The 25,075-nt window shown below is 43.9% G+C and overlaps 1 protein-coding gene across 2 annotated transcripts in view; it reads left to right on the top strand.

The window, feature by feature from the left end:
- Window positions 1–25,075, top strand: part of SEZ6L (seizure related 6 homolog like) — a 1,424,144-nt gene that overhangs the window by 736,683 nt on the left and 662,386 nt on the right. For both annotated transcript variants that reach the window (XM_078667320.1, XM_078667319.1), the window contains exons 4-6: window positions 10,916–11,108; window positions 13,068–13,253; window positions 20,720–20,885. In XM_078667320.1, coding sequence (XP_078523446.1) covers window positions 10,916–11,108; window positions 13,068–13,253; window positions 20,720–20,885 — 545 coding nt within the window. The remainder of the gene's footprint in view (window positions 1–10,915; window positions 11,109–13,067; window positions 13,254–20,719; window positions 20,886–25,075) is intronic.

Below are 25,075 nucleotides of genomic sequence, written 5' to 3'. Positions count from 1 at the left end.
AAAATGCGCGTTACTCCCACTAAACCTACAGTCAGATGTCCCAACCTCAAGGACACAAAAAGGAAACAGGTACTGTTAGAAAGTGGGTCTCTAGTTGGCAAAGTTATGCACCTTGCCCAAGTACAGACCCCATTCTTAGTCAGGGCAAGTCACAACACGATTTAAATAATCCTCTGCTCACCCTTCTGTAGCTTGGTATGGAAGAGGCAGGCTTAACTTAGAAGGCAATGTGTAAAGTATTTGTACAATAATTCATACAGTAACACAGTGAAGACACCACAAAAGGACTCCACAAAAGTTCAGAAAAATAAAGTATGCCTTTATAAATAAAACAAGATTAGAAACTATAACTATCCTTAAAGTAGACATTGAAGGTCAAAGTTGTATGGAATCAAAAAGTCAGAAAAGGGCTTAGAGTCAATGAGTGCTTAAGTGAGTTTTCGGGTCGCAGTAGGCCACGACTAAGTCAAACGTTCAGGCAAAATAGGAGGAAGCGTGGACTGGAATCAGGGATCTCTTGGGGTATGCAGAACAAAAGTACTTTGATCCGGACAATGTCGTCACAACGAGGCTGCATAGATCACATTGTGGACAAGATGCATAGAGGTCTTCCACATAACTGTGGCAATGTGTGAGTCCACTACACATAATGGCGAGAGTGTGCTGATTCCAATCCACATGCAGCAGAGAGGCGCCAAAACCGATGCGGATGGGTGATTGCGGGTTGTTGAGGTGTAGATGCAGGTTGTTCAAGTCTTTGATGCCCCTGAGACTTGGGAACAGGAGGCAAACCAGCAAGCCCTTGGAGTTATTCTGGGTTGAAGTGAGGTGGGCTAGTGTATCTCACCAGGCCAGTCAAAAATTAAGCTGCAGGGGGGCTCAGTCTGGCAAGAGGACAGCAAGGCAGAGTTCAGCAAAGCAGCAGTCTGATGATTTGGTGGGGTCAGAGACCTAGTAATTATACCCAAATTTGCCTTTGAACTGGGGGAGACTTCAAAGAGTGGCTTTAAAGCGCTCCAATATCCCTTTTAAACCAGTCCTGTCTTCCTGGCTGTCTGTGGGAATAATCAGCCCTTTGAATGGGGTCACGCCACTACCTACTGAAGTGCAATTGTTAGCCCCTTCCTTCCTGCCCAAGTAGGGCCATCAGAATGCAGATGCATGTAGTTGGGTACTCCGCCACACCTAGCCTGTGTTTGTGGTTGTCTGGAGGGAATGCACAAAGTGTAAGTGTTACCCAGTTCAGATGTCAGTTGGAAACAGGCTACAAGGAGAAGTGTGGCTCAGTGGTTAGAGGCGGCAGACCCGGAAGCTGAGATCGGCCGTGGACCAGGGTTCGATTCCCCGCCTTGGCGGGTCTCGGGCTCAAAAATTCCACGGACTCGACAATTCTCGCTCCGGTGCTTACTCGACTCACGGGGTCACACTCTGCGACTCTGGGCAATAGCTTGCTCAATCTCCACCACGGCCCCTCGCGGCGGGATGCCTCGCTTTCACCTTGTGGATACCCTGCCGGGGTATCTCACAGGGGAATACCAGGACGGGTTCCCTAAGCAAGCGCTTAGATACTGGGTCGGTGATTTGCGCTATATAAAAATACATGTACAAGGCATGCAGAGCACTAAAAGTGGTATTTCTAAAATAATGATGTTAAATCCAACTTTACCAGTAAAGAGGATATATAATTGCCTTTCCAAAGATATGAAACATGATGCAGTTGCTACTTTATATTCAGGAATTACAGCTTAACGGTATTTTAAGGAATTCACAATGTTAGGAGGTAGGGAAAAATGAATGTAGCTGTTTGTCACTATCAGGACATGCAAATCTAAAATGTACATATCTTACCTTTTACTTACACTGCGCCCTGCCCTATGGGTTATCTAGGGCATCCCTTAGGGGTGACCTGTCTGATAAAAGGGATGCTTAAGGCTTGAGAAAGGGTTTTAAATGCCAAGTTGAAGTGGAAGTAAACTGCAAACACAGGCCATGCAATGACAGACCTTAGACATGATTAAGGAGCTATTTATGTGGGTGGCATAATCCATGCTGCAGGTCCACTAGTAGCCTTTAATTTATAGGCCCAGGAGATATGTAGTGCACTTGACTAGGGACTTATGCGTAAATTAAATATGCCAATTGGGAATGAAACAATATTACCATGTTATGGGGAGAAAGCACAAGCACTTTAGTGCTGGCTAGCAGTGTCGTAAAGCAAACTGGAACGAGTACAGAAAAATTGAGGGAGGGAGGCACACTAAGGCTGTCAGGTCTAACAGGTACATTGATTAAATTATTTCAATCTCTTTAGAAAATCCAGAGCATGTCTGATACAGTCAATATTGTGTCTTTTTTTAATAGCAGTTCTTACGCTTCTCCCTTTAGGTCAATTATACAACAAAAGTAAGTGTGGAACCCCAAATTCATCTCAAAATTCACATCTGAAATTAATTATGTAATATAAATAAATTATGCAGAACACTTCCTGAGGGATTGTGCTTTACAAATTTAATTATCGAATTAGCACAATTAATGTACTAATTCTTTTCACAGTTCTACATAAAATATGTTAATTTGTCAGGTGGTGCCTCTTTAAAAGATGTGTTTTTTGTATTGAGGTTCAGAATACCTTTTTGTTTAGATTTTCAAGAACAAAACAGTGAATGGTTCCAGGAAAACTACCTCATTCACTGATGTTAGTGTTACATAACTTCCAGTGGTGGCCGGCATGGATCAGGGGTGGTGGTTGGGGGAGTGGGATGTACAAAAAATACAATAAAACGACTTACCTTATTGCTGCATACCACGTCTCTCCTCCATCAGACTCTCAACAGGCAATCACTGTCAGGCTCTCCTGACCGATCACAACGCTGCAATGCAGCATTGTGATTAGTAAGCACCCGCACTCCCCTGACCAATCACAACATGTAAATGCAGCATTGTGATTGGTCTTAGCGCTGTGAATGTTCTACACGCAGGCTGTAATGCAGCCTACATGGAGAACATGCAAAGTCATAGCGCACTTGGGAGTGGACAAACCACTCATCCCCTGCCCTGCTCTGAGAGCAGAGCAGCCCGCCCACCTGCCCACCGCCTGCAAAGCAGATGTAAACAATAAAATGATCACAACATCCCGTTTTATTTTTCCTTAGTTACACTGCTTAGCCCCTTCGCAGTGCAAGGGGGGGTGGGGCTGGGCTTGGCGCTCAGGTACCCAGTACGGCTCCCAGTAACCATAAATCACGGTGGTTGTGTGCTCATGATGGGTGGGAGCCGCCCCAACTCCGCCTACCAATTAATTCACCCCCACAGGCGGGGAATTAACCGTGCGTGGGTGGAGTGGCAACCATTGGATGGCTCCCGGCCGTCATGTGCACACGACTACCGTGACTCATGACGGCAGTCGAGCGACATTCCTCCGCCTTAGCAGAAGAGCCGCCACTTTTAGTTTCTACTCCCTATAACCTTCGAAAATATTTGCATTATACAAAGATACTCGATCTTATTTCATATCTTACTTTAAAAATTATATTGTATTATGCTATATCTTATTAAGAGTGGCTTAGCATTCATCCAATATCATTATTCATTCGAGATCAACAGATCTTCAACATTCTCTAGGTCTCTGAACACACAGGATCTGATTCACGAAAATAGGTGTAAACGCTGGCAATTGCATCTCACACCCTTCCAAAGGTGTAAATTACACCTTTTTTCAGTGTCATCTCAAGTATTTTTGGACGCTGGCAGCACTTACTTTGAGATTCTCTGTTTGAAACAGCTTTAACTTTATTACCAATTTCTGGATCTTCACACCTGCATGATAGCAAACAATATTGAATTATATGTTAATCTTTCAGAAACATGAAACACATAAACAGCCGAAAGATCTAGCGGTAGCAATAACTTACTTGAAATTCAGGGGCATATTTACAAGCCTCTATTGCCAACATAACGTCACTTTTAGTGACATTGTGGTGGCGATAGGGGCTCCACCTCATTCACAAGGCAACATTAAGCCTTGTGAATAAGGCACCCTTACATGCTATACTTAGTGTAACAGGGGAGGGCAAGGGGTGTTGTGTTGGGCGTTCCAGCGCAACACCCATTGATTTTGATGCTGCCTCATATTTCCAAGGGTGGTGTAAAAATGGGCAGTGCCAAAATTAAGACCAGGGAAAACCTAGTCTTAATCTGGCGAAATGAGGAGAATTGCTTTATTTCTCATTGTTGTGCTGTTTCTATGTGTTTCTATCCGTTTCTATGTGTGCTGCATTGTGCAGCACACATAGAATCACAAACACGCCATTGATTATCTATGTACAGGAAGGTGTCCCTTCCTACACATATATAATCATTAAAAAATGACGAGTTGCAACTTTTATGTGTGCAGCACACATAGAAGTTTCAGAACACAATTACTGATTGTTTATGTGCAGGAAGGCACACCTTCCTGCACATTTTTTTTGGGTTGATTTATATAGCGCAAACTCGGCCTGAAGGTATTGGAGTGCTTTACATGAGCACCAGTTAAGTTACACAGGGACATATTAATTATATTGGTAGGCACAGGGAGATTAATGATTTGCCCGGAATCACAGGATGTTGAGCCGACACCGAGGCTCGAACTTGGTTCCACAGCTCCAAAGTCGCCAGCCATGGCTGTGCGGCCACATTCTTTCCCTCTCCTCCCTCATTAACAATCTTACCCTGCAACACAGGCACCATTGCACAATGGTGCAAGAGTGCCTGCATTGGCACAAAGCGGCTGTAATTTGTGCAGGGTGAAACGCGGGGCTGCACAGTATTACTGTACATACGGTGCAGCCCTGCATTTCAGAAGCAGAGGAGCTCAATGTTAAGCAAAAAAGTCTACTGCTGTGCTCTGTCACTTCCTTGTACATGTGCAGCTCAATGATTAATGAGCTTGTTCCTTGCACTATAGAAAAAATACTCAAGGGTGACAGAGTGAATGTTTAGTGAACTGATGCACAATATCAAAATAGGGATTATGCACATAGCACTTAAAATTGTAGCTTTAATTGATGTACAATCTCAATCACACAAAACAATCTACCCTGACAAATGACAGTCTCGCTGCAATATTGAAGATCAAAGAACTGATCTGCACATGTTCGCCATTCATTGGATGGAATGTGAACATTTTCTCCTTAATTCTGTTCCCCTGTCTTCTTCCTCTGTACCCTTTTCTATGAGTAAAAGTCTAAACCTAGACAGTCACCTTGGCTCTGCTTAATATGAGGAGTGGGACTGGGCATGCGACAAGAGAGAGGCAAAGAGAGAATGCGAACTGTTTAGCTAGAGAGATGAGGAGAAGGCAGAAGAGGGGCAACGATAGAGATGAGGAAGAGACATCTGTGACAAGAGGAGAGGGGTAAGGCAAAGAGAGAAAGGTGAAGTAACCAGAAAGGAAAAGTAGACATAGGAGTGGAAACTAAAACGGAAAGATTATAGAGAAAGACAGGTGAATTGATAGGTTCGATTTTAAATTGCAGTAGAGAAATAAAGAGCAAGAGATAGGGTGAAGGACATTAGAGAGATGGTTGCATACAGAGAAGAGTGGGGTAGAAAGAGAGCTAAAGTAGAAAAAGAGATGAGGTGAGAGAGCTAGGGTTTTTAGAAGGATAGAGAGGTGTAGTAATGAGAAATGTGTAGAGATGCATAAGGCCCAGAGTTGTGATGAGGTAGACAGAAGGGCAAATTGAGAACTGAGGTATAGAAAGACAGGTTTGGTAAAGAGAATGCTATGGCAGAAAAACATAGTGCGAGATGGGTAAAGGCTAGAAACAGAGATGAGCTATAGAGAGAAAACAAGTGAAGTGGAGAGATAGGCGACATTGGTGAAGGTAAGTGAGACTGATACTGAATGTAAGGTAGAGAGAATGTGGGCAAACTCAAGAGGTAGAAATATGTATAAAGCGAGAAAGACAAAGAGAGGTATAGTGACAGAAAGGTAATCTTCAGAGTGGGAGTGTTGAAATAGGGAAAGCAGTACATAAAGAGATATTTTAGAGGAGGTCGAGGTAAAGTATAGAAAGGCAGAGATAGAGAAATATAGCTACTGACAATGGAGCAAAGGAGTGAGAGAGGTGAGGTAGAGGGACCAGGGGTAGAAAGAGAGGATAGGTGTACAGATGGGTTAGCAAATAAATGGTGAGATAAATTGAGAATTTAGATAGTGAGAGAGCTAGAGAGGGTCGAGAAAGAGATGAGAGATTGAGTGTGATGTCGCTTACAGAAATGATGTAGAAAAGGAGGGAGGTACATGGATTGCTAAGAGAGGCAGAGAAAGAAGAGGTGAAGAGAGATTGCAAGAGGTGATCTACAGCCAGAAATGAGGTTGAAAGAGAGGTGAAGTAGACAGAAAATAAATACTTTGGGGGTTAGATGGAAATAGGTCAGGGAAGTGACAAATAGAAGGGTGGGGTAGAGAGGGTGGTGAAAAAGTGAGAGAGGGTTGAGGAGGTAGAGATTTAGATGTAGGCACAGAGAGTCATAGAGAGAAAAGTGAGGTCATAGGAAAGAGACAGAGAGAAATAGGGTAGAACAAGGTGTATGAGAGAGAGGTGAGGTAGATAATGTTCAGATGAAGAGGGGTGGCAAGTACATAGAGATGTAGAGATATGTAGAAAGAGGGAGAAGAGAATTGAAGTACAAGAAGGCAGTTGAAGTAAAGAGAAAGAAAGACATGAGTCAGAAAGATAGATGAGGCAGAAAAAGAGAGGCAGAGGGTGGTACAGAGATGAGATGTATTTGGAGAAAGGGGTTAGGATTTAAATATTGATGGGGCTCTGAGAGATTAAGTGCATCACAATAGAGATAGAAGTGAAGTAGAATAAGGAGGGGTTCAAAGAAAGGGAGAGGTAAGGTAAGCCAGAGTGGTGAGGCAAAGAGTAAGGAGGGAGATGGAGCAGTAGAGCGAGTGCTTTAAATGGTGGAATGTGGTAGGAGGAGACATGTCAGAACAAGAGATAAGTTAATTCGAGAATGAAAGGTAAATAAAAAGATAGAGAATGCTAAGGTAGGGGCCGGTAGAGTGAGACAGTCTGAGATAGAAGTAGGCAGAGATAAGATGAGAGGTTGGCATAGAGAAAGAGGAAAATCTCATTAACGGAGTACTCTTGGAAGACAGGGTCCCTAGGATATTGGTCAGTTTGTCTGTGCCCTAAAATGTCCTTGCCTCTTATCTTTTCCACAACACGTTCCTGAGTAACCTGGTATTCAAGAAAAGCTCGCTTACACCTGTTTTCTAACCCTATTTAGTAAATAGTAGAGGATGCATTGCAGAGTATGCAGATAAGGGTTAGAAAATTGGAAACAATTTCATTGTGACTTTGGATCCTTTTTGTCTTCTTTTTCTATTAGAAAACAGCACTATTAATACATTTTTCCACACTTTATTTTCCCAGACTTTTACCAGCTATTAGATTTCTAACTTTCAGGTGTACCTTATATAAGAGACGTGCTCAGATGTGGCATACTCATTTGCACTTCTTTATTGGTTCCTATTAGAGCTGAATATCTCAGCACATTAGCATGTGATATTCTGCATTTTATGCAAAAGCACCAAAGAATACCTACTTGTGAAATTTATGTATAAGAGTATGAGTGCGTTATTTAATCAGGAACTGTTTGTATTTTACAAGTATGTATTCCAACCATTTATACCGCTTAGTGCTTTATGAATCAGGCATAAATTACACAGTTGTACGGTACATTCTTAAAGTGTAGGTGAGTCTTAAATGTTGAATTAATCCTTTGTGAACAAGCCCCCTGTATTGTCTTATCCATCATCATCTGAGGTTAACAAGTTTCAGTCTTTGAAGTCCATCATCTCCTTGTGCTTGCTTTGTTCGCCCTAAGTTGGCAGAGTATGCTCAGACCTGGGTCCCTTGCTCACAGCTAGCCTGACTGATGAGGGGTATTACTCTGAATCGGTCCCAGGATGCTTGTTTCCGGTCCAGTGAAGACCTGTCTTGGCAGTTCGGGTTGGACTGTTTCCATGAGGAACAGGGTCAAGACTGATTTGCATATGGCTGGGTCTGAACTGGGGTGGCAAAGTGATCTAAAGAATGATGATGGATTCAACCCAGATCTGTGACTCGTGGGGGGAGGGGGGAGTGTTTGAAAAGTCTCAGCCCTCCGTCCATCATCTCCTTGTTTCCTTGTCTTTGCTCTATTGCATGAGTAGCCTAGAGAAACTGATTGAGGCAAGTGATTAACTTGGATCTCGCCAGTACATAACTTGTAAGAAAAATTGCCGGTGCCCAAAGCTTTGCTCAGGAGCTGTGCTATTAAATGTTAGTGCACCTTGCCCCAAGGCTGCATAATCTTGAACCCACCTCATGCCTCTTTGATCCAATATAAGACACTTCCTGCCTCTTTGCCTCATTCTTACAGGATCTTGCTTTCCCCCCTTTGTGATGGGTTTTAGTAGTTCGTGAAAGGATCATGCATGTGGGAGTGCAGCTACTGCAACCACATTTTGATTAATAGGGTATGCAAGAAAGTCATCATTTTTTACCCAGTTCACCTCCATTTTATGACTGATACTTGTGGTAACTGACTTTGACTGTTCCTTGGGCTCTGCTAACCAGGCCTAGGGCCAGTGCTCTGATTGAAAAGATATATAGTAATTAGTTATAATTACAATAGTCCTGGAACTCCCTCCCGACCCACCTGCGCCTGACCCAAGACCACCTCGCCTTCAGAAAGAAGCTCAAGACCTGGCTGTTCGGGCAGTAGCAGCACCCCCCCCCCCCCTAGCGCCTTGAGACCCTCCGGGTAAGTAGAGCGCTCTATAAATGCCTATGATTGATTGATTGATTGAATGATAGACCCCTGTGTGTCCTTTGTGTATGTAATAAGGGAAGGTGAATCAAGCTACATATAAGTCCCTTGTGTATAATAGGGCTGGGAGGTTTAGAAACCCAGTAGATTTACTGCACTGGAGTGTGCACTGCTGTGTTGCCTGCTGTCATTTTTAAAGGTAGCCCCACTTTGCAGACTGCCTTTAAAAGTAAATTATATGCACGTTTGACTTTGGAATTAAAGGTACTTCCAAAGAGGTAATCTACCTTTTATTGTACATTTGTACATATTAGTAACCCTTAAGGTCTCTCTTAGGTGCCCCAGGGGTGAGGTGCAATGTAACTATAAGCAGGGACAATGTAAAATATATTTTATATGCCCTGGTGAGGGAAAAAACTGCCAATTTCGTTTTTTCCCAATGTAGCATTTTAGCTCCATAGGCAAACGTGGGAGTACTGTAATACAGTTTAACTATTGATAGAAGTGAGCTACAATATGATTTCAAGGGCTTAAAATATTGGTAATGATAAATCCAACAACTTGCCACTGTTGCCGTCTAGCAGCCTCTCCTTATTGGCCAGCCTTAACAGGCTTAGCCAAACTGCTTTGATAAGGTGATAAGCGGGCTGCACAGAGACAGAGATTATTTTATAGGGGGGGGGAGCTCTGCATTTGCAGAGAACAGGCCTGGACGGGGGCTGCATGAATCAAACTGGGCTTTAAAGAAAGCAGGACATATAAGAAATACCAGCCATGCCTACCCGCTATCTTTACCCTCTCCCCGGCAGATGGCAGCCCCAATAGTGAAATTTGCAGGATGTCTGGAATGGGAGTGTTAAAGGAAATGAGCCACACCAGTGGGTTGGTTGAGCCAGCTCTTACTCCCTAGATGAGAATATCTCCATCCTGAATTTTTAAGTTCAGTGCTATGTGGGACAAGAAAATGTCTAATTTTGGAGGAAGGTGTCATGCTTTTTGGTGGCACCCTGATCTGCACCCCACAAGATTGCACTCTGAAGGACAGCGCCTGCTGCACACTTGGAATTACAGTCCGGAGGACTTTTCCTTGCTTCAAAAAGGATTAAGGAGTGGACTTCCTGAAAGCGACAGGTTAACAGAGCTTCCCTGTCTCATCTCCTTACAGACGGTCCAGTGGACATTTAAGGATTTGGCCAGGTGCATTGTGGGAATTGTAGTTCCAAACTTCAAAAGACCATCGCTGAGCTTCTAGACTCTTGGATTTGTGTTTTGGACATGTTGAACCCTCGAAAGGAACTTCAGGAAGAAGTCCCAGAAGTATGGAGAAGTTTGGAGCAACTTTTGGGAAAAGCTCCGTCCATGGACCGACCCAACGTAAATAGTCAAGCCCACTACGTTTAATTGCGACCCGGCCTGGATTTCAGTTTTTTCCCACTGAAAGCGCAGGAGATCAAAAACTCTAGGAGTTGAACGCGGGCACCCACTGAACCAAGTCAATCCGGCCTGATGGGGTGCCTTGCTCGCCGTCGAGATATAATCCTCCAGAAAAGTTTTAAAGTTTGAAGGTAAAATTTTGACCTCGGCCTCCTGCTTAGTGTAACCAACAAGGGCTCCCTTGCAGTCAGTCTCAAACTTTGACTTTGTCTCGATCAAGCGCAAGCAGAGGTCCCAAGTTGGTGCTATTTGTTTTCAAGCACTAGAATGTGTTTAATCTTCAAAACTTCATATCTCCGATTACCGATGTTGGATTTTTGTCATTTGGGTGTCATTTTAAAGATAGACATATTGCCTATTTTCTTAAATTGGTATGGGATCATTCTTCTGTGTTGTCTTACTTATTTAATGTATTGGTTCTTTTAAAAGCTTTGCATACCTGTCTCCAGAGTTAAGCCGGCCTGCTGACAGCCAGCTACCAAGTGTTAAGCCAGTAGCTAGTGTATTGTGACCTTGGCTAGACCTTATATTGCATTGGTGGCCTTATTGCTAGTGATGAGTGCATTCTTACCCCTACTAATAATTCACATTCCAAAAGTGTATCAGATATATTTACATTTGTTAGCAGGACCATTGAAAAAAGTTCACATGTATATTTTATGTTACACAGGTAAAGAGTGTAAACTTGTCAGAGGGAGAACAGCTTTCTATACGTGGAGTTGGTGAAGATGGGCTAGTTGTACTAGCCAATGAAACTCTATTGGTTGAAGGTCAGGTGATTCGAAGCCCAACAAATACAATCTCAGTTTACTTCAGGACTTTCCAAGATGAAGGAATTGGCACTTTCCAACTTCATTATCAGAGTAAGTTTGAATTCCCTTTAAAAAAACAGTTTCTCAAACATGTTATCATTATATCTTCATACATATTTTGTAACCATTAAGCATTAATCATTAGGCCTTATTATGTAAGTGAGTGGTTCATACTACCTAAATGTATGTTCTCCTTCTCGTGGGTGGTATGAACCCTAGATTATTCAATTCATGATAAGAAGGGGTGCAGCATCTACCTCTGGGGTTTTCCTGCCAGTGTGAACAATGGATTGTCTCTGTTTATGAGAAGATGGGGCTTTATATTTGGTGGAGCATCCTCATGCCAATAAGACCCCATTAATTCCGGTGCACAGCACCAATATTATGTTGTGTACAGACATGGTTTGCACTAGAAGATGATTAGCTGCATCCCCACAAATGTGTTGAAACTACATATCCCAACATGCATTGTCAAACACTTCACTTGTCCCAAGGCATTTCGGCCATCCAGGCCTTCATCTGGGGTCAATTCGTGAGTTAGTATGGCTGGATCTCAAAAGTCAAGATGCGTGTTTGACAACGCATGTTGGGATATGTAGTCTTAAACTACCAACATAAATTAACATATATTGAGATGCAACAATACTAAGGATTGAAATAAATCATCTTCATTGAAAACTCGTTTAGATTTATATTATACATGGGGCAACCACTAGCCCATCCTATGAGGTAACTCAGTTAGTCAATACCTTCTAGCTGATTGGTTTATGAATCCTGCGGGTCACAGGTTCAAACCCCGGCAGACTAACTCACCCTTTAAGTTAACCCTGTTGTGGAAGATACATTTAGCGCAATTAAAGTGGGTCAGTATTGCAATTTAAAGCTCATAATAACAGCAAATTCTGTGGTATCAGCACAGGAATCTAACTTTCCTCGAAGTACTGTTTTTATGAAAACCCCAAACCAATGCAAGCGCTATGTAGGCACATTGACGTTCAGGCACCACAAAATAATGTGTGGGTTATTCAAGCCAATGGGTTAAGTTGGAATGTTGACGGTGTTAAGATAGCGCGAATGGTTGGGAAGGAAAAAGACCACTCTTTACAGATTCCTTGCAATTGTATAGTACCCTGCCCATCACCTGATGTTGAACCACTGGTTATGTAAAAGGATGCATTGTACATAATTGTAAATACAAGTTTTGCTCTCCTTGGGTGCTCAGATGCATTTGACTTCTTGTACCACTCCCCCCGCCCCCTATCTTAGTTCTTCTAGTCGGGTATAATTATTTATTTATTTTATTTATTTATAAAGTCTTATATAGCGCGAACGTGACCCACGAGGGTATCAGAGCGCTTTACAATAGAAGAATAAGCCATGAAAAAGGTAGTCAATACAAACAACATGTCAAATTGTCATAGTAGAGCAATAGCATCTGCAGAACAAATTACATTAGACATTGTGCTATCAGCCGCACAGATCTATATCCCATGAAAAACATTAATTAGCAAACAATTGTGGAGCAACATGGGATGTGATAAAAGACATGCAGCCATATAAGTCCCATACTTGGATTTAGGACATTAGTTTGTTCATTAATATACTTTTTACTTCCTTTTTGAATACAGTAAGGGATGTGATTCCACGCACTCTGGGTGGAAGAGAGTTCCAGATCAGATTAGTTCTGATTATAACAAAACTAAATACATTATTTCCCTTTTTCTATGTATGTTACTTTTACGCTACTGTGCAATCAGAATAAAAATGTAATCGTTCAGCAATTTGCGGATGAAACCCACTGCTTGTGAGTTCTCTTGCAGGATAAAATATAGATTGGAGGACGCTCACCGCTCATGCTTGTCCATTTTATTCTATAATACAAGGGGAACATGAAAAAATGATGACTTGAGGATCTGTTTCATTGTTGTTTCTCTGTTTCTATCATCCCGTTCAAGACATATGCTGCCGCCGAGCCTTCCTTTTCAAATTTATGTTTTTGTTGTTTCGTAGTTTTTATGCTGAGCTGCAACTTTCCCCGGAGGCCTGATTACGGAGATGTCACAGTAATGGATCTGCACGCGGGCGGAAAGGCCCATTTCCATTGTTATCTCGGATATGAACTGCAAGGACCCGACGTGCTAACATGCATCAATGCGTCCAGGCCCCACTGGAGCGCCACCGAGCCCGTCTGCTCAGGTACTCTGTCAATTAGTTATGAAGATGCTCTTACGTGCAATAGTAAAATCACTCTATACGTTTGCCAGGAAGATGTCTCTTAGGCAGTGTTAACATATATAGACTAAAGGAAGATTATAAAGGAAATGTTAACGCACTTTGTTAGGTTATGTTTTTCGGTGTTTAGACCCTAACTAGGTCAAAAAACCGAAAAACATAACCCAGCACAACTTCAGATATTTTCTCAAATATAGGGCCCTATTTTTCCAATTGCAATTACTGTCCAAAATTCGAGATCCTGATTCAAAGAAACGGGGTTTGTGAAATGTTATGATAAGAAATGTCATCTCTGTAAATTGTGTTACAGCGGGGGAGTGTTTGAAGGGAACAATCTAGAGTTAGTGCAAGGATTTTCAGTGCAACAAAGTGACCCTCGTTCAAAGATTAAAAAAAGGCATTTTAAACAATCTTGCAGTTATTTGGCACTGCCACTAGATGGCAGTGTAAGGCCTTGAGCAGGAGTGGAATGTTGAGAGACCTGCATCAGAGGAGAAATAAGGTAATATATAAAAACAGAATTATGGCAAAGGGGGGATCAAGCTCATTTCCAATGAAGGTATGGGAAGGGACAACCTGATTTTTTATAATTTTATTTTAAAATATCTTCATTGGCATTTTTAAAACATATAAAGACGTTATGAAGTATAGATACATATTTGAGACATCAGGAAATTGAGTAGACATTCCCCCTCTCCATCCCAGTCCTTAACAGACAATTAGTTGCTACTTCATTTGTGATCGTAAACATACATGTTGTACTATTCATAAACAATAATTTCATTGCCCAAAAAATCTTTGTAACCCCCCAACTAATCCTCCCTTCCCACCCACATCCATGTTATTATGCTAGCACTACATCTCTCATGCTTTCAACATTTGTCTATCGTGTATCTTCACATCTTCTATCCTATTGCCGCCCGTCTCCTTTCTGTAATTTACGGGATGATCCTAACGGACAGAGTCCAGACCAGGAGGTGTCGTAAATGGTAGTGTACCTCTCATATACATTAACATTGTTGCCCATGATTATAAGTCATCCTCCACTTTTTCATCATGCCTAACCTGTTTCATTCGCACTGCTCCTGCAGTTGCCCATTTGACTACGTCTTTCATCCACATCATTGTGCGTGATGGGGCGGACCTCATCCATGATATGGCAATTCGACGTTTTGTAAGTACGAGTCCCAGCAATGCAAGTGGCCTGCTTAGTCTGTTATTCTAGATGGTAGGTAGTAGGTCTAACAGTGCTGTGCATATATCTCTGTAGGTACCTCCCATCCTGTAGATTCTTTCAATTTGGCTAAAATTTCAGTACAGTAGGTTTTTATGACCGGACAAGACTGGACCATATGTAAGAAGTCCGCTTCTGGTGTCTTACAATGGGGACAGCGACTTGTATGGTTCGGATATATTCTACTTAGGGCCCGATTCCGATCCGGGTCGGACAGGGGCCGAACGCGATCCGGCCGGAAAAACTACGAGCTGTACGCGTGTTTTCCGCCTTACTCGTACTGCTGTACGAGTGAGCAAGTACGATGCGAGCTACGTGAAATTCATTGACCGAGTCGTTTCTGGGTCCAAACCTCTCTGTACGTCTCGGCCATAAGGTGTCCGTGGCGTGCAATGATGCGATTTATGATCAAGCCAGTACGATGCGCGCGCCGGACAGCCGGTGCGAGCAGGAGTGTCCGGGTCGCAAAACGTCCAGGAAGTTGCCTTTGGGGGTCCACGTCGGACCCCCTGTTACCCGCAGCTCTACGACTCAAACACAGGGGGAGACCCAAAGGTCTCCCCAACACAGGCATGTGTGGTGCGGATGGCACCGATGCAAACCCACTGTAGGGGGGGCCCTTGTGCGAGACGTACCCATTCAGTCAATGGGAGCCCATGTACGCATCGTACGACCGGCTCCCATTTACTTCTATGGGAGTCCGACCGAACCGAGTCTGGCAGCATACGGCCACATCGTACTCGCTCGGTCGTACTGCAGGTCTCCGGCTTGGTCGGAAAACACTCCAGATCCAGCTCGGTCAGAGAGCTTTCCGACCCGGATCGGAATCGGCCCCTAAGTGTTTTGGGGGAGACTTAGGTTTGGTGCACGAAGTTGTATTGAAACAATTTAAACCGTGGGTTCGAGTTTATTCCTTTAACCCCTTTATGTATTTTGATCCATTACTGCGCTGTCAGGGGATTGCCGTAGCTTTGTACCACCGTGTATGGATGCAGAGTGTCCAAACCATCATATCGTTACGGATTGCTCGATATAAGTGGGAAATGAAGCTACGTCCCTGGACAATGTAAAGTATTAATTGAAGCACATTCTGTTCAGGTGGCTCCTCTGGAAAGGAGGCCCATAATTCTTGGGTCACCTGGGAGATCTTCCTTTATTGTAAAAACTGCCCTTTTCCTAATTTGAAAGTGGACTTTCCCTTTTCTAGGCTAATAAATTGTTTATTTGCCAAGAGATCTCCCATTCTCAGGCAACCGCCTTCTTTCCACTTTTGGACTGACATAGAGTTCGCAATATTGGAGCAGGGTTGTATCAGCCATAGCGGCATATCAGGGGCGTATGGGGCCAGGCCTGTCACTTCTTTAACAGTATCTTCCCAGACCTTCACTACATGTTGAATTATGAAAGGACAAGTAGGGGAAACTCTTAGAGTTCTGGTAGGGAGCCTCCTGTGAAGGTTCTCGATAGGAGCCTCTTCTCCGAGTTATCATTTTCATCTAGCCAATTAATTGCATGTTGTAGCTGGGAAGGCATATAGTAAACCTCTACACAGGGTATCTCCAGCACCCCAATTTCCCATGTTCTCTGGATAGCCGCTAGACCTACCCTTTTATGATTAGAGCCCCATAACAGTTCTATTATCAGGCTATTTCGTGTTTTGAAAAAGTAATTAGGAATTTTATAGAACGAGTGTTGTACCATGTATAAGCACGGGGGCAAAATGATAAATTTCATAATAGCAATTCTGCCCATTAGGGACAGCGGTAGCTCTTGCCAAAAGCGCAGCGAACCCTGTATACCTTCTACAATCTTCCCTATATTGAGCTCCGGGTGTCACTTGGGTGTATGCAGCAGTCTAATTCCTAGATATTTGGAACCCACCTCCATCCATCGGAGTCCTACCACTGGTAACAAATCCTGAGGCCTCTGGGCCAGCCGTTAAATTATAAGTAGCTTTGTGTTAGAACCGGGGTCTCTAGTTGGCAGGGGTATGCACCCTAGTCCGACCTGGTAGCTTGGCGCAGAGCAGCAAAGGCGTAACTTCAGAGGCAATGTGTAAAGTATTTGTGCAACACACCAGCAGTTCCCAGTGAAACACGCACAAAAGGAAAAGACACTACACCGGTTTTATATAAAAATGTAAGTATCTTTATCTAAAAATTATGCGAGATCCAAAAGCAGGTAAAACTAGTTTCCAGGCAAGATTTGCAGTCAGATAAATCCAGTCGCATATAAAGCAAGTAAACTTATCTTGATCTGGAAATACTGCACAGTTTAAGAATAGTCCGATTTCCCCATATAGAGAATCACAGGTCTCAGTCACGTGTCTGGGGGATTGCTGTCACAGAGGTCCCTGCAATCGGCTGTCTCTCAGTGGTAAAACACTAAGGCAAAAACAAGTCCTCCAGCACAAGCAGTGACGTGCCCAGTTTGTAGTGCAAAGTATACTAGTCCCTTCCACCCTGCTTGTATGGAGAAGGGTGTTTTGGATGATGGGAGGCAGAGTCAGTTCGAAACTAATGCCCCTTTAAATGAGATCCAGTCGCCGAAGCCAGAAAGACAGTCCTGGTGCCACAAGGGTTACCCTCCCGGCGTTGATGCTCCCCCGCCGTGCCCCAGTAAGGATGCAGTCGCAAAAGGGGTCAAGTTGGCGCTGAGATGGGGTCCCGCTGCATTTGGCGTGGGAACACACCCGACTTTGATAGGGACTTGCCTCAATTGTCCCCGCTCCCCAGAGGCCGGTTGCACCATTCCCTGCCGTCGCGCTATCGGGCTTCACTGGACCCCGCAGCCCGCTATTGCCTACTTTGACCTCCAAGCAGCTTCGCTCGCATTCGTACCTGGGGACCGGCGCAGGCTCAGGGCTTCCCTCGATGCTGGAGCTACTTCTGGGTCTCTGGGTGGCACGGCGAGACCGGGTGCCTTCCCACTTCCGCCCGGCTTCCTTGGTATCCGCACAGTGAGCCCCCCTGGTTGCTAGGCAACGTCCCGCGCTGGATCCAATCCCAGCGCGGCGCTGCCTCTGACGTCGTGGGGGTATCTTCGCAGTTATCCCGGGCCGGCAGCGGTGATCCCAGCTAATCAGCCCTCCTTCACACAGCGCAAACCGGTGGCAGTACTCCCCAGCGCAGTAAGGTCACGGGCGGAGATTTGGCAATTAATGGGTGTTTCCCGTGCCCCCGGGGCGGCTATGATTTGGACACTCAGCTTGCCCCCCACGGCGCTACCCAACACCTCCAGGCCCTGGGCGGCGGCAATGAGGTTGGCATGCAGCGCTTCCCTTTCCACAGCGCTCTACAGTGCCTTCGGGACCCCGGGCAGCGGTGGTGATTGTCAGGCACAGCGCTTCAGTTACCCCACAGTGTTACGTAGTCCACTGAGTTCCTGGGCAGTGATGGTTTAGGGGCGATAGTCTTGCACTCCCCAGCACTGCAGAGGCAACTCAAGTAGCAAGGATCACGGGGCAAGCGATGCTGAGGGCAGGCACAGCGGTGCAGGGCAAATCTTGAGAGTGTTGTTGTTGCTGTTCCAAAAGGCAGTCTTTAAAACGCTGTGGTCCAAGGAAAGGTAGTTTCCTTTAACTTAAAAAGAGTGCAGTCCCAAAAAGGCAATCTTTAAAAGGTTGAAGACTCTTTAAAATATTGTTCAAAGAAAAGTAGTTCCTTTGGGATGTTGTGGAGACACTCTGGTGGTGATGTTGCAGTCTCCCATGCAGGGCAGGATCAGCAGACAGTAGGGCAGCTCAGCAGGTTGTGGGGCAGCAGTTTCTTGGAGCAGTCAGCCTCCTTCCCAGTGGCAATCCTCTTGCGCAGCAGTCCTCACTCCAGCAGGGATTCTTCCAGGTCCAGCAGTGTAACAAAAATGTGAGGCCAGGACCCTCCCTTATATATTCTACAGTCCAGGGGCTAGAAAGTGGTGGAAGTCTCTGGAAGGGTCTGGGGTAGGGGCTTCAGGAAGAGTCCAGGGAGTTCTGGTATGTTCCCTGCCTTCCCTGACCTAGCTGTCACAGTGGCGAGAGACAGGCCGTTAAGGCTACAGTGGGCAGCCCATCACAGCTCATCCCAGGGAAGAAGGTGTGAATCACCACTCCCACATCCCAACCCAGGCAGGCTATCAGTATGCAGAGGGGAGGGAGGAGTCTGCAGAGCCTAATCTAAGTGTAGGCAGGAAAAGGTCCCCTTTATAAAAGTGGGATCCCTAGCGTAGTAGTGCCCAAACCCTATATATCATTGGAAAGGGTTCCCCGCCCCGAGTCCAACAAGTCCAAACATGACAGACTTATTAGGTGCCTGTCAGAAGTTATCCCATAAGGGGAGGTTCCCAATGTTAGCTTATGGAGGATTAAGCCTTACTGCGGTAGCAGTGGCTTTTGGCAGATATGCCAGCCTCACAAGGTTTTAGGGGAGAGCACCTGCACCTCAGCACTGTTTAGCAGTGTTGAGACGCCCAGAGACCTAAGTCCAACAAAAGGTAAGGTAAAAATGGGAGGCAAAAGGGCAAAAAGGTTGGGGAAGACCACCCTAAGGCTGACAGGTCCAACACTTTGACTTATTGGAATTTGTTTTTAGTCCTTATACTTCACCGAATCTCTGCACTATATCTAATAGTATAGGAACTGCTTGCGTTGGTTGCCGAATATACACCAAGGTATCATCTGCGTTCATAGAAACCACATGATAAATGTCACGAACATAATCCCCCACCCATCCATTTGCTTCCTCAAAGTTATCGCCAAAGGTTCCATCGCTGCCGCAAATAAAAGCGGCGACAGTGGACACCCCTGTGTAGTGCCACACCTCAGCGTAAAGGCCCATGAAATCATACCACAAATTGGCACCTGGGTTTGAGGAGATGGGTACAACAGTTGTAACTACCTAAGTAATCCTGTTCCTTCCCCCATTGCACGCAGGACCGCCCAGCAGCGCCAAAACATGGTTCTCCCTTTCCAAGGACGGGGAATGCCATATGTGGGCCAACCGTCATAAGTTATGGGCCGTGCTACATTTGGGGATGAATCCCCATTAATCAGGGTGTATCAAGTAAGGCATATGTGGTAAGAGCCGAGCCGCTAGTATACCACTCAAGATTTTCATGTCCATATTTAAAAGCGAGATCAGTCTTTACGAAATCGGTAGCTGTGGATCCCTACCTGATTTTGGGATCATGATTACTAGGGCCTCCCTCATAGAGGCCCGTAAGGCCTGCGCTTGTAAGGCCTCATTATACACCTCTAATAGGCGGTTCACTAATAAGGGTGCAAACCACCTGTATAACTCAGAAGGGAAGCTGGCTATGGCTGGGGGGTCCGCGGCGGACGGAAAGACCGTCTGCCTCTTTTCCGCACGGTCGACAAGTCGACCAGGCGGAAAAGGGTTCAATATGGTGGCGGTGTCTGTTAGACACTGCCAGCCATATTAGTATGTGTGCTGGGACATGCCTTTCCATGTCGGCATTGCCGCCACGGAAAGGCATGTGGAATCGGCCTGCAGGGGCCCGTTGCAGGCCCCCAGGGGCTCCTTGGGGGTGGGGGGTGCACATGGGGGGTACCTATGGTACCCCCTTGCAGTTCCATGCACAACATGGCAGGCACCACGCGGTGCCTGCCATGTTGTGCATGGAAGTGCACAGCATGCCTTCCTGGCATTGTGGCGGGCGGTGCTGAGTGCATCGCCCGCCACAATGTCAGGAATGCAGGATGCACCCGCCACTGTGGCGGGCGCATCCTAATGGCCCCCATGGGACTCCCACCCTTATGGAGGGCGGTCGCATTTCACGATAGGATGGCGGGCGGACAAAGACCACCCACCATCCTAATGGGGCCCTCTATCTTTCATATGAAAGAGCAGCCACCAAGGATTTAAGCAGTTTGTGGGAAGGGTGATAGTGTGAATTAGAATACTCTCTGTTGTACAACAAAAGGATATTCTAAGCCTCCTCTGAGTTCCATTACCTTAGGAAGGAACTCGACCTTCGACCGTGTTCTTCTACATGGTCAAATAAACTCCTCAGTGACTTTCAATATCACTTTGATGTACGGCATGGAGGTACGTTATCATAGATATAGCAGATGGGGGGGGGTTCCTCTAAAGGTCAGCTAAAGTGCTTTATTGTCCTGCGTTTATATCTCTTAAATGACATAATTTGACAACCAGTTTGTAATTTGCTCCATAACATCCCTTGCGTTGCTTATCCTCAGCACCATGTGGAGGGACAGTTCAAAATGCCACAATCGGAAGAGTTTTGTCCCCCAATTATCCAGGAAACTACAGCAACGATCTTCATTGTGTGTGGAATATCGAAGCCCCCGAGCATCAGAAACTGCACCTGCACTTTGAGAAACTTTTAATGGCTGAAAAAGACAGGTAAGCATAAAGTCTTTCAGTTTCAATGATGTATTTTTCATTCGTTTTTTCATTTTGTAGATATTGACGTGGATTTAAAATGTTCTGTCCTGGAAGGCGTGTTGTGTTATTTTTGCAACACACATCTCTTCGATGAATAAAGTAGCCCTTTCCGTACTTTAAATAACAAGTAAACATGTACTTTTAAAGAGCACAAGAAGCAAATTAGATCAATAAGGCGACGCTCGTTGCCATGACGATGATATAGATGCTAATTAAATAGAGATGATATTTAAATTAGTATTTAAAGATGTGAGCACTTTCAGCAATAGGGAATATGATTATGTGTCTGTGTAATAGGCAATTACTCTCAAAAGGAAGCACTCCAGAAAACAAATATTTTCTAATTAAGTAGTCATGTTTTTCCATATTGCAATACAACACAGTGCCTATTAGGTAATCGCACATTTCAAATGTAACCCTCTCTCTATAGTTCTGAAACACACACAACAATTAAGATCAAGCAGGCATGTATGTGAGTCAGTGGTGGGGTGGGGTTGACTTCCTCTGCGAGCCCGAATTGTAGGGGTTGTGTATCTTGATGCCTTCTCAGCTGAAAGTAGTCAGCCTAAAATATAGACTTTTTGCCTATCTGTGAAAAACTGCAGATTTAGAATGAGATTATCGTTTCTTCATTTAAAATGGACTATCCAGTGATTTAGAAAAAAATATTTAGAAATAATATGTCATGTAAAATATCTATTGATGAGAGTGTGGATTTGGAGGGCCAGTGAGTTAGCGTGTCAGATAAAATGAATCGACACCTTGTAGCGGCATTGAAGTCAAATTTTGCCTTTAACACATTAAGAAAACACTGTCTATAAAGGTAGAAACAAGTAAACACGAAATTAGTGTTATAATTATTAGGTATACCATTCCTATCAAGAGGATGCCAATCTAATGGGTAAATCTAATCGAGGACGCTAATCTAGTATCATTGTTTAGGTCTCACTGACTGTAATCTTCAGTTAAAATGGATTGGAGAGACAACTGCCACTTCCCATCTTTTGAAATAAAGCCCTCTGCTGTGCAGTTGAGGTAAGAGGCCCTGAGCTGGTTACATGAACGCACACACATGTACATAACTTGGTATACAACCTTTACAACGCAACTTTTACCACGACCTACCATTACCACGCATTTTTTACAACGCAGGATCCATTACAAGCAATACCATTACCACGCATGTATTTACAACGCAGGTACTTTTACAACGCATACCATTACAACGTAAGTATTGGTAAGTATATTATTTTATTAAAAATATTATTTGGGTTTTTTGGTAAAGGGGTATTTTTAGGGTTCAGGGTCAGTTTGGGGTTTTTGGGTAAAGGGGTATTTTTAGGGTTCAGGGTCAGTTTTGGGTTTTTGGGTAAAGGGGTATTTTTAGGGTTCAGGGTCAGTTTTGGGTTTTTGGGTAAAGGGGTATTTTTAGGGTTCAGGGTCAGTTTTGGGTTTTTGGGTAAAGGGGTATTTTTAGGGTTCAGGGTCAGTTTTCAGTTTTTGGGTAAAGGGGTATTTTTAGGGTTTAGGGTCAGTTTTCAGTTTTTGGGTAAAGGGGTATTTTTAGGGTTTAGGGTCAGTTTTCAGTTTTTGGGTAAAGGGGTATTTTTAGGGTTCAGGGTCAGTTTTCAGTTTTTGGGTAAAGGGGTATTTTTAGGGTTCAGGGTCAGTTTTCAGTTTTTGGGTAAAGGGGTATTTTTAGGGTTCAGGGTCAGTTTTCAGTTTTTGGGTAATGGGGTATTTTTAGGGTTCAGGGTCAGTTTTGGGTTTTTGGGTAAAGGGGTATTTTTAGCGTTCAGGGTCAGTTTTCAGTTTTTGGGTAAAGGGGTATTTTTAGGGTTCAGGGTCAGTTTTGGGTTTTTGGGTAAAGGGGTATTTTTAGGGTTCAGGGTCAGTTTTGGGTTTTTGGGTAAAGGGGTATTTTTAGGGTTCAGGGTCAGTTTTGGGTTTTTGGGTAAAAGGGGTATTTTTTGGGTTCAGGGTCAGTTTGGGGGTTTTGGGTAAAAGGGTACAGGGTAAAAATTAAATATAATTAAATTTAAATTACATTAAATTAAATTGATTAAATTAAATTAAATTAATTAAATTAAATTAAATTAAATTAAATTAAATTAAATTAAATTAATTAAATTAAATTAAATTACATTATATTAATTTTAATTAAAATAAATATTTAAAAATATTATATACTTACCAATACTTACGTTGTAATTGTATGCGTTGTAAAGGTATATGCGTTGTAAATACATGCGTGGTAATGGTATGCGTTGTAATGGATCCTGCGTTGTAAAAAATGCGTGGTAATGGTAGGCGTGGTAAAAGTATGCGTTGTAACGTCATACATCCACATAACTTGCGTGCAGGCTGATCGAGTATGACTAAAATCTACATCACCATTTCACAATGGAGAAAAGGAGCGGAATTTTGTAATGCGGTCGAGTACACTTCCTCTCCAGGCTTACATATACGTTCAGTGGTTGGATCATTTGGCTAAATTACTCAAACTCAAATATCAAGAGAGTCACCCCCACCGCCATCAGCCAAAAAAATGAAAAATAAAACGATAATAAAACATTGTTCATTTACTGCGTTGCTGGGTTGGGGAGAGCAGACACAAACTGACAGTCTACCTGGGAGTGCAAATATACAGTGTTCAGACCAATCCTGATGCTGCTTTCATACAGCATCAGGATTGGCCGCTGGGGATTCTGGGAGCCTGTGCCTGCAGTACACGGAGCCAGACAGGAATGCTGAAGCCAGATCGGAGTGTAGATTCAGGTAAGTTATTTATTATTGTTTTAAAAAAAAATTGTCCATCTTCGGTTCCCTCCCCCACCACCACTTTGCCCAGATACCGGCTGCTACTGATCAAGAGTGGAATTGAAATCATCAGCTAATTAAGGGTATCTTTTTCAGGATGTATAATCTCTCACCAACCCAGGTGGCATGCTTCATCATCGTGCTTTCCCCCTCAGTTTGTGGGTGCTGCAATACCCAGCGACCACACAGTGATTTTTTTTTTAACCCTGCCTAGTGTTTGCCAGAGCTTGGGATAATACCCTTATCTCTGGTTTAGTTAGGGGAGGAGTAGGTTGAGAAAAAGAGAAATAAAAATTGGCTACAGGCAACCGTGTTAGGCAGACTTTATTCTTATTTATTTATTTATTTTTACGATTTATAAAGCGCAACTTTTACCCGTGGGTGTCTTGGCGCTATGACTCAACTCATTGTCCCAGTAGGAGCATTATCAGGTTCAAAAATAGTGCAGATAGTAGGAAGGTTATTGGTCAAACAACCAAGTTTTCAGCAGCTTTCTAAACTGATACAGTGAAGGGGTAGATCTTATCGTCATCGGAAGAGTGTTCCAAAGTCTGGCAGCGGTGTTTGTGAAGCATCTATCACCCCAGGAGACAGTCCTAGTTTGTGGCACTGTCAGCTGGTGTAGATGTTCCGATCTAAGTGATCTGTTAGGGTGATATAAGATAAGTTTCTGTTTAAGAAACACCGGGCCAAGACCATGTAATGCCTTAAAGGTCAGGCATAAGGTTTTGAATCTGATCCGATTTCTTACAGTTAGCCAGTGGTAGCTCCTGATTACTTGCTTGATGGATTTATATTTGGGGGTGCCAGACAGTAGCCTTGCTGCTGCATTTTGGATTAGTTGTAATTTGGCCACCACCCGGGATTGAGCATTCACAAATAATCCATTGCAGTAATCCAGAGATGAAAGCACCAAGGAGCTTACCACCGTTTTCTTCGCATTATCTGGAAGAAATGGGAGGATTTTTTTTAGGAGTTTAAGTTTGTGGAAGGCGGAGGACGCTATCTGGTTAGCATGGTTAGAAAAATTGAGCTTTTCATCAAAGATTATTCCTAAATTCCTGACCTTATGAACAGGGGTTGGCAAGGCTCCGAGTAATGGAGGCCACCAGACAGAAGACCACAACGGGGATAACTTTCCAAAAATCATTACCTCAGTCTTCTCTGAGTTGAGTCTTAAACAATTTGCAGCCATCCACTCCTTAATTGCCAACATTCCTTCCTGGAATCGGGCCGCCACCTCTTCTCCATTGTTCTTAATGGCGAGCACCAACTGGGTATCGTCGGCATATGTGGTAAGGCTCATCCGGTAGTTTTTAATAACCCTA

This window comes from Lissotriton helveticus, chromosome 11, assembly GCF_964261635.1.
Source record: "Lissotriton helveticus chromosome 11, aLisHel1.1, whole genome shotgun sequence".
Lineage (NCBI taxonomy): Eukaryota > Metazoa > Chordata > Amphibia > Caudata > Salamandridae > Lissotriton > Lissotriton helveticus.
The sequence above is the reverse complement of the archived record's forward strand: the minus strand, read 5'-3'. Positions and strand labels throughout refer to the sequence as shown.